General features: G+C 34.8%; 1 protein-coding gene across 16 annotated transcripts in view; it reads right to left on the bottom strand.

The window, feature by feature from the left end:
* Window positions 1–1031: 1031 nt before the first annotated feature.
* MEF2C (myocyte enhancer factor 2C) overlaps window positions 1032–10642 on the bottom strand; it is a 195080-nt gene continuing 185469 nt past the window's right edge. For 15 of the 16 annotated variants that reach the window (XM_017890483.1, XM_017890474.1, XM_017890473.1 and 12 more), the window contains one exon: window positions 1032–5711. In XM_017890483.1, coding sequence (XP_017745972.1) covers window positions 5390–5711 — 322 coding nt within the window. In that variant the 3' untranslated portion in view covers window positions 1032–5389. The remainder of the gene's footprint in view (window positions 5712–10642) is intronic. The other variant, XM_017890486.1, reaches the window with a different exon arrangement.

Below are 10642 nucleotides of genomic sequence, written 5' to 3'. Positions count from 1 at the left end.
CGTGTGTGACTGCAGGGATCACATGCCCACAAACAGCCTTGAACTCATCCCCTTCTGGGCCTTTCTCAATCCTGCCCACCTTCAAAATCAAGTGAAAGGCTTCCTCTGCTGGGTGGATGAGGAAGTGTCCAGGATCTGAGCCTCTGCTCTGCTCTGCCCCAGGATGGCCAGAGTGACTCCCGCGTAGTACTTTGTAGACTTCCCTGAGAATACCTTTTATCTCCTATTAGTTTATAAGTTTCCTAAGATAAAGGCCTACATTTTCATTCATCCTAGAATCACCACATGAGTTACATATAATAATTGCGTAATAAATGTTTGCTGAAAATGAATACAAGAGAATAAAGCAAAAAGCACTGCTATTTTGAAGCTACATTTCCCCGAACTGCATTCGTTTTGGAGCAGATATCACTACTAATGCAAAAGTCCAAGTTCTCCAGCTGGCTAACTGGTGGTGTCTTGTTTTCCTTTTCAGTTTTTAAATTAATCTTTGTATTGATCTTTTTAAGGACATTCCCCTTTAGAGATTACTATTGAATGTTAATAATGAATATATTTGATAGTCTCTAAAAATGTATGAATTCACTAATTTATTCAGATTTATAAGCCTATGTTTTCAACTTTTAGAAATTACTTTGATGAAGAAAAGGAAGTGCTTTTGGAAACACTTTATACAGATTTTAGTTAAAAAATAACTTATTTTATGGTACTGTTTTCACAATAACTTTTGAAAATTCTGTACATTTAAACAGGTTATCAGAGATCTTCATGGAACTTCTTTGATAAAGAAGTTGAACCATTCAATAAGAACCTTAAACTTCCAACACTGGCTGAATTCTGTAATACCCTAAGAACTGTTATCCAATTCACACCCCTCCCACACACACATCTTTTCATGTAATATTTTGAGTTGAAAACTGAGAAAGCTCATTTGTGCTTGTGGCATAAGCTGCTTTTTAAAAAACACAATAAAATTGAATAAATTTAAACAGCAAAACATTAATTTAAAAAAATGCACCACGGACACTGCATCACTAAGAAAGCCAGTAACTTTACTGAATTGTCTGCAAAATACAAATTATACCTTATTTCCAGCAGGAGAAACTTTTGAAAATTTCCCACTTTTATTCACTACAGACAGCTGAATTAAGTCCCTTGAGATACACAGATGTGGTTTAACTTAGTTATAACATCTTGTCATCTAGTGGCGACAAAGTCCAGCTTATGCCGCTGTGAGCCTCTATTTGAATATTTGTTGCAAATGCTTGTATGCCCTCATTTACAAGCGATTTTAATTACTCTCATTTAATGGAAACAAGTCCCCAGGAAAAGAAAAAGAAGAAAAATGATACAGCAAACCATCTGAAGCAATCCAAGTCCTATGCCTACAGTGACCCAGGTCTACTTTGCTTGAAGAGAACACTGGTACTGCATTCAAACCACAACAGAATCCGTCACTTAACTGACCTCTCTGAATTAAACTGAGGTATGAATCAATTTGAGGTATGAACAGGGAAGGCAAAATGCAATACCAGATTATGAAAATAACCAAAATGGAAAAATTTGATGTAGAAGATATGTGGCTTGGATTGCTCCACATCTTTGGTTAAAACATATTAAGAAAAGCCTTTAATTACATCTGTAGTCTGAAGCATTCTAACAGACACCAGTATTCCAGCAATCTTCAAAAGATCTGTAGTGGCAGGAAATTAACGCCATAAAAGTGACGACATCATGGCAGATGGCACAAACGAGAACAGATGAAGTATGCCATGCTTAGGCAACAGCCTTTATTGAGGGTTCAAGTGGCTTCTTCTTTAAAAAAATGTTTTTTAAAGAAAGAACTACAAAGCATTTACTCTCTGGAAAAACAAACAGCAAAATAAAGAGGGCAAAAAATGCTATCTCTAAGTTAAAAGATGGGCACGTAAGAAAAACAAATACATAGAAGTGTGTGAGGGCAGACATTCTTTTAAAAAGTGTCTTGGGATTTTGTTTTTTCTTTCTCACTAGTTAACCTTTAAATGATCTGAGGATGACAGGTATTTTTATATTCATCATTACAAAATGCTAAATTCCACCTTTGGGAAAAAATAAGCCATTTTACTAAAAAACACAATTTTTAAAAAGGTTGAAATAAACAGCCGCCACGCAGCAATGCATACAATATACAGGTTGTGCAGCTTGTGTATATTGCATCACTGTTACCAGCATTCAAGCTTCATATTACCAAAAATCTTTTAAAATAGGATTAGATATAACAATACTTGCAGCCGTGTAAAATGCCACTTATGGTTCTTTTACTTGCAATGAAGAATGTTGCCTAAAATGTTACTCTAGGACGGGTTATGTAAAATAATACTCCCTCAGGGCTCTGCCCTAAAGTCTGGAATACAAAGGATTTACTGTGATTAAAAACCATACTAGCTTTGCAAATACAGTAAATGGTAAATTACAGATAAGGTATAAGGGTAAAGATAGACCAAGATTGTTTACAGAAAGTGACTCATCACAATCAAATTGTGCTTCTTCTCATTAAATCATCTTTAAAAAATTCTCAGATTATCCCTTCGCTATCATGCCACCACTTTATAAGAATTCAGTAGTGGGAACAAGAGATGACTGGCATCCATTTTCAAGTGATTCTGTTCTCTTCATGTTCTTATAAAACTATTGTCAGAACTGCTATAAATAGCCAAGGCTTCTGCTGGTACTTTAGCTTACTTTATCTTCAACATTAAAAATTCAGTTTTTCTTTGTTGCTGAGGCAAATTGCAGGTTAAAAAACTAATATGGCTATTTCTTCATATTTTCATATAATGACCCTTTCCCACCCACTGGTATCTACCGATATTGATATACTAAAGTGTTTTGAAATGACAAAGAACATTTGTGACATGTTTGCATATTTTATACACATCAAGTTAGAAGGATGGGTTGTAAGGATGGGATCAAGTCTATGGTGAGGAAAATGATTTTCTTATTTTTTTCCCCTGTGCGTGTGTGTGTATGAGTGTGTATATTTTCAGGGATGTTTTTGTTTTTCCTCTGCATAAATGTTATTCTTTCATGTTCCGTCCATGGATACCTTGAGTAGTGGGATATATATGAAATGGTTGATAGATTTTTTTTTAGTATATAAAACATTAGTACAAGGCAGGCTAGCATCCTTTATGGATACAACCAAAGGTGCATTGTGGTCTAATTGTGGATTTCAGATCAAGTTAAGAAAAATATAGCCTAGTTAATAAGGTCTCTTGGCTTCTGCCACCCAGCGGCAGCCTTTTACAATGAGAAACACATAGCAACTATGCAAGTAAAAGAGAAAAAATGGATAAGAAATGTCCTACACATGATATAGCAGTGTTGATATTACTGCCTATATCTTCTTTGCTGTGTATGTCAATGCATATGATTGGAGATGAATCGACAGATCTTCACATTCCAAGAGAAGGAAAATCTTTCCTAGACTGAAATATCTTTTAAACAATATATATTGACTTTCTTATGGCACTCACTTATTAAAGGGTCTGAAAATTAATCCCTTATAGACGAATATTAGACAAGAGTCATTTTTTTAAATTAAAAAAAGGGACATAGAGAGGTTCTTTATGGGATTTCTTGAAATGGCTATTAAATCTCTTTATTGAAGAAAAAATAGATGACATACATGCTTTATGCAGAAGTGACATTTGGGGGTCCTGACACACCGGGATTGTTCAACAGTCCTATATTGCTGACAAGATTGTCAAGGGTCAGTTAAAATAATTAAAAACGGATGACAAAGCAACTATCCCTTTACCTGCTTCCTTCTTGTCTAGCACCCAGTCTTTCACATTTTTCTTCTGTGGGAATTTATAACTTATTCACCAAGTAAATTCCATATCACTTGTTTCTAGGGCCATATTTGCAGGACATGTGCCCCAATATAGCTTCTCTATTCTGGGCATATTTCTAAAAAGCGTATCAAATTCTAGGCTGAAAACCAACCAGATGATTTAGAATATGGGCAAGTTAGGATATGCACTTACTGAATTCCAAGATGCATGGTGAAATGGTGAGATCAGAAAGGGGCCCTGCATTTGATAAAAATGCAAAAAACAAAATAAAAATAGCATGAAAGAAACTAGTATATACAATGGATGTCAGTTGACCCAATAGATTGCTAATGTATTAAAAACAATTTAGGGTGTTGCAATGTGATATGTTCTAACCCCACAGGTTATCCTTTTGACAGCTGACCTTAAACTTATAAAATGTATGCAGAGTAAAAGAAAACAGAAAGAAAATAGTTACTCAAATGTGCAACTGCACAAATATACCCCCCTCCCGCTATTAAGATAACAAAACTTCTGCTATTACCATAATATTATATATATTAGAAAGCTATACACAAGCATGTTAATTTCACAGATTTTTTAAAAGATTCTTAATATTTTATATAATTAGAAATACACATTTCAAAAACAAAACTTCTACAAAGAGAAAACAGTTATCTTGGTTAGCAAAGCATGGAGTTCTTCATGGCTTAGGGTAGTGCTTTCTATACAAAAAGTCCTTTTTGGTTTTTTACAGGACTGTTTAAAATATTAGCGAAGCTATCAAGGGGAAAAAAACACATTTTGGCTTAAGTAAACTACAAAAAGCCACAAATGCTTTGCAAACTCTGTCTTACCTTTTATATGAAAATAAGCAAAATGTAATGTACATATTTTTATATTTTTATTTAATAAGAGATGCAGACCCAGATTTATTTATTTAATTAAATACGTTAGCCCTCCAACTCCACATTTTTTTTTTTAAATAGGTATGGTCCTCTTTTAATGGTCTTTGATCCTTTTTAATGAGTGCCATACGCCAATGATATGCCTGCAGGTTTGTGAGCATTCTTGGGATGTCAGGTGACCTGGCGTGTTCCTAACATTTACCAATGGCCACCCATTACCGGGTCTGTCCAAGCATCTATACATTTTTCTATATGTTGCATAACAGCTGCTCTCTCTTTCAGTAAAGATCTGCCGCTTTTGGCAAATGTTTCCTTTTGTCTATTTACATGTAAATAACGTTGAACCTGCAACATGACACTATCTATTGTAACATACATTTTGCAAAGGAGCACAACAGTGAAAAGAAGTTAGCCTTAAAATCTATTTTGTACAAGTGTTCTGTTGTACAACTCAAGTGCTAAGCTTATCTCAGCATTTCTGTTTATCTTTATACTGTATCACTGAGGCAATTTAAAAGTACTTTTACAAAACAGAGTACCTGACTTTTTTTTTTCCACACACGGCACATATAATGCATATCGACCCCCCTTCCCCATTAAGGTATAGCACACACACACACTGCAAGAAAAAAAAAAAAAAAAAACTAGTAAGTAATAATCTGATCATGTTGCCCATCCTTCAGAAAGTCGCATGCGCTTGACTGAGGGACTTTCCCTTTCGTCCGGCGAAGGTCTGGTGAGTCCAATGGGGGAGTGGAATTCGTTCCGGTGATCCTCTCGGTCGCTCCCGTCGTACGAACTGCTACAGCTGCTCAAGCTGTCAACAGGAGATCTCCCCGCCTCGTGGCGCGTGTGTTGTGGGTATCTCGAAGGGGTGGTGGTACGGTCTCTAGGAGGAGAAACAGGTTCTGACTTGATGTTGAGGCTTTGAGTAGAAGGCAGGGAGAGATTTGAACTCTGAGATAAATGAGTGCTAGTGCAAGCTCTGTAGGAGGAAAGGAAACCCAGTTACAGATGAAGGAGGCCTGGAGGCCCCAGGAACTCACAATTACATAAAACATCAGCTTAAAGACTTGCATAGACACCAGAGCATGCCCAGAGTGAAGAGAACGTGCTTGGAAGCACATAAGGGCATCGCCTTCTTAGGGCAATTTAGGATGCCTTTGTTGATTTGCCCGGTAGTAATTATAGTATTTAACTGGACCAGGCCTCATGAAATATATCTCTAGTCTCTGACAGGCTCCCTAAACATTCAGTTTACCATTTCAGAAAGGTTTAAGACACAATGGAAAAAGCATTTACTGTGTTCGTGGACTCTATCCCTAGACTAGTCCCCAAAATTAAATTTCTAAGCCTTTAGATACAGTGTTTAGCTCTGGAATTAGACTTCCTGGATTTACTAATGCTTGTGTTTGAATATTATTTTTAAAAGCTTATTATCAATATAAATATTTGCCTCTAATTAATAAGCACATACAGATGGAGTTACATAGTCTTCAGAGAAAGTGAAGGGAGTTCAAATTTTAAATGACTAGAACTCAAATGTTACACAATAACTATATCTTGTGAAAAGCATGGGAGGTGGAAAAAAGGGAAAGAGGGTGAGGGAAATTGAAAATTATCTGCAGAAAGTTTAAATGTTGGTTTTAAAACACTTAGACTTTCTACTCCATTAAAACTGATAATTTGACTTTCTTCATCCTTTTGCAGTTATGTGAGATGAAAATACTCTGTGTTCCACAATTACCTCAATTTTATTAATGCTAGTCACTCCCTGATGGAATTCTTAGGCTACCACTCCTCTTATGTATCACTGGTATTAGTCGATGAATCTGGTGTTGCCTAAGGAAAGCTTGTTGCGAAGAAGGATGTAGTGTGATTTTACTGTGTTTATAATCCTTAATCCTCATATATTCCCAGAGAGAATAATTTTTCCTTCCTCCAAAATCTGGGAAAATTTAGAAACTTGGAATTCTAGAGGAAAAAGGCATTAAGCCCTTAAGTATAGATTAGCAATCACAATGACTTTGATCAGGATAAACCATAGTGACATTGCTGGCATCAATTTTAAGATGCTTTTACTTTTCTTACACTGATTACACTGACTTCCACAGCTAGAGTCAGGATTACTTGACTATATTGTCAAGGGAGTACGGTACTCTCTTTTACTGAGGAAGAATCCAAGTGAAGAATTATCCATACAGACACACCCATTTTAAACAAAGGAAAGCAAGCCTACTTACTAATGTATGTAATTACGCTGCTTTCCAGTGGAGAGAACTAGTCAGCACTAACAATGTCATTATGAGCACTGAGAGAAAAAGTATATATTTCAGAAAAAAAGTGGAGTAACTTGGGGCTGGCTTTTTGGGAGATGCGATACGAACTCAAGATGTATAGTGATATAAAATTAGTCAGAAACGAGTTTATCTTTGAGTGATGTTTTGTACAAAAGCACCACCTACTGGCAAAGAATTACTTTCCTTCTATTAATAAATAGGTGAGCTAATGTAGAGAATAATATAAAGGAGAATTATTTGTTTCCTTAATAAGCGTTTCTTTCTCTAGCTTTTATGATCTTATATAATCAAAGCAGTGTTAGCATTTATATCAAGAAACTACACTGAGTGTATATGATTTTCAAACACCTGTTTATATTTGGAGCTATTTATTTGTAGCTTATTATTCTATAGTCTTTATTAGTTTCTAATTTTCCAAATTTTAATTAACTACGCCTTGTTTAAAATGGGGATTTGAGGGAACTCCTGTATTTCAAAAGCGATCCATATGGTAGACTATTTTATCTTGGTTCAAAGTTATCTTAGTGGATTCATTTTGATGTTAGAGGAAATCATCTTTTGATTTCTGGAATAAAGAATCTTCCTGGCTCTAGGAAAGGCTATATCACTAAAATTTAATTAAATGTTTCTGCTATGAATTACACAACTGTTTAATAATGAATATGAATTAGGAGCCTGAAAATAAAAAGTGATATATCAATAAATACTTTGGCTTGCCCTTTGACATACAGATTGTGTCTTCACAGGAAGGGTGACATCGAAAATTAGAAGAAAAAATTGGTGAGTTGGACAGTCTAACAGTTAATCTAGATAAGGTAAGGGAAAAATAATATAACCAAAATTCTGTTTCTTTAACACAGTTTTTGGAAGCTGCACTATTCACCTCTTTGCTTCATCTCCCTGTATTAACTGGTCTGTATAGGTTTAGCTGTGTATCTTTCCCATGAAAGATGTAACAATTATTGGTTATCCCTTTCTACAAACAGACTAGCTTAAATTTATCTTTTGGTGGAATTTCATTTGACAATGAAAACATACATGAAGCATTTTGAGTAGGTCTGGGGACTAAATCCACAGTAATAAAATGCAAGTGGTATCTTAGATTCAGCTTCATTATACTGTGACGTAGGATACAAAATAGAATGGCTAGTATCTGTTAACAAATAAGTATTTTCTTGAAAAGAAAAAAGCAGCATTAAAATAACTTAACTGCATATATGCTAGGTTCAGATATAAGCATGTTGGTCTACTTGTTCTTAAGAACAAAATATAGACATGAATAATTATAGACCTGGATAATTCTGAAATACTGCATATGTGTGGGTGGGTGATAAAGAGGTGGGTGGGGAGATAGAAGCCAGATATGCAAGTTACCCATATCAACTCCTCTATGCAAATTTTTATCTATTACAGATGCTTTTGAATTGGGAAAACTCCTACCCTTTCCCATAATTGTTCAGAAATCAAACATGACTGGATAGTTTTATTCAAATTTTTTACTGCCTCCGCCTAGAAATTAGACTATCAAACTATATTTAACCTAACCTTTTATAAGTCATCTCTACTCGGAGTTCTCTCTCTCAGTATGTACTGAACACCCACATCGACAAAGATGACGTATGGAAATACTTCCAGAAAACAGGTTGCCCTTTTATAGGTGGTAGTTTAGAAAACACTAAAACTTAGTGTTACTCTAAATCAAATATTAGTATTCAAAGGACTTTCATTAACTCTTGATAGCAAGTTCCTCTGCCAGCCATCTCTCTCCCTATAGCAAATCAATTTGTGCTGCTTACTTAGCTTGGTTAGATAAAACCAGATACTAGTTTTTAAAAGTACAGCTTTGAAGACTTAAAGCTCCAAAGGACAAATGAACTTTTTTCCATGGGCAAAATATGAAGAACTCTATTTATAGTTTTGCAATTTTGAGAAAGAATTGTGGTAACCATCTTGGGCTGCTGGGATTATCTACTTTGGTGGTGCTGAAATATATTCCACTCTGCTATGAACATTGTCTCTAGCCAAAAGAATGTGAGCCCGCAACACAAATCTATGAGACAACTTTGGCCTGGAAAATGTATCAATTCTTTTTATATTGATTTACACTGTAAAGAATTAAGGACGCTCATGTAAATTACTTTACATAAGTATTGCAGCTTGGGATTAAAAAAAAAAAAAAACAGTTTAACATTTTATCGTGTGAACATGAGGTAGTCCATGTGAAGGAACCTCCTTTCAAAAAGCTACTCTGTATGTGATTGTGAGAGGGAGAGAAAGTGTGTGTGAAGCAGAGAGAGAGGAGGGTCAACAGTGGAAGGACTGGAAGGGTCATTCCATTCATTTGAGGGGTAAGGGATGTGATTAAGTGCAACTAAAACTCACAGACAAAACTAAGAGTCAAATTAAGCACAACGAAATTCAGTGTTGAAAGGAACCGGGAGCTGAACAAAATGGAGCTGAGCAAAATGTTTCATCTTTGGCTGTTGTAATTCAGTTCCTTTCTAGTCTAGGGCTGTCCCTCTTTCCTCATTTACTGAAACCTCTTTTATAAGAGGCAGCAGAGAATTAGATTCTTCCTTTGTAATAGAAAAGAGTTTTAAAATTGTAATACAGTTAAAATATGTAAATAAATATGTGTTTATATGTAAAAATGTAAATTATCAGCTACTATTGAAAACAAAAAAAGCCACATTCAGAGAAAATAATATGGCTTTTGACGTTGATAACTTTTAGGGAAATCTAGCCCTATAATGGATTAATTTTGTGGAAAAAATGGGAAATAAGCGGTTATGTTTATTTTTGACAAGAATCATGTTCAGTGGATTCCTTGCTAAGCCATAGCAGTAGATATTTTGTACAAAATATGTATACATGTACATATTTTTTAGTTGCCTGGATGGTATTATGCTTGGTGATAATTACCTGAAGAGGTTCCCACAATTAATGTCTACTTGAATAGCTAACATTCCAGAGAAAATTTAAGTGTCTTAAAAAGATAAAACTCTGTTGCTGATCAATACGTAATGTATCTTCAAAGTTAACTATCTTTCAAGAAAGCTGAGCAACAGTGTCACGTGAATTTATCTTACTATTTAAATGAAAGGTTAGATTTTCAATGACAAAGATTAGTGGGTAGGATGAACATAAGTAAACAGTGTCTGGGTGAATATTTCATAATCACAACACTAATATATGCTAAATCAGTATCATGTGAAAGCTAGTGGGTGGGGAGAGAGGGCACCAGCAGACATAAGAGACACAAGGTTGTGGTATAAATCAGTCACTTTTATACTAATCAATGTTTTATTCTATCTCCTTAGAAATATGGATATATAACTAGTTAACTAATACAGCTAATTGATTAATGATAACCAAATGGCTAAGCAGAAAAGTAAAAGTGGGCTAGGCATACAGAATATTTTTAAAATATAAAAGCTTGCTATCTTTAAATATTTTATATGCTCCTGGTATTTTCTTTTGAAGATTAATTGCAATTTTGGACTTACTAAATTGACAGTCAGGCTTCAGTTTATGTTTTAAGCTTTTTTAAAAAATGATTTGTTTTATATGAAATAGTGTGAATTGTGAATTCAGAGATGCTTTTTTTTTTTTTTTT

Source organism: Rhinopithecus bieti, unplaced genomic scaffold, assembly GCF_001698545.2.
Source record: "Rhinopithecus bieti isolate Rb0 unplaced genomic scaffold, ASM169854v2 scaffold_17861, whole genome shotgun sequence".
In the NCBI taxonomy this organism is placed as follows: domain Eukaryota; kingdom Metazoa; phylum Chordata; class Mammalia; order Primates; family Cercopithecidae; genus Rhinopithecus; species Rhinopithecus bieti.
The sequence above is the reverse complement of the archived record's forward strand: the minus strand, read 5'-3'. Positions and strand labels throughout refer to the sequence as shown.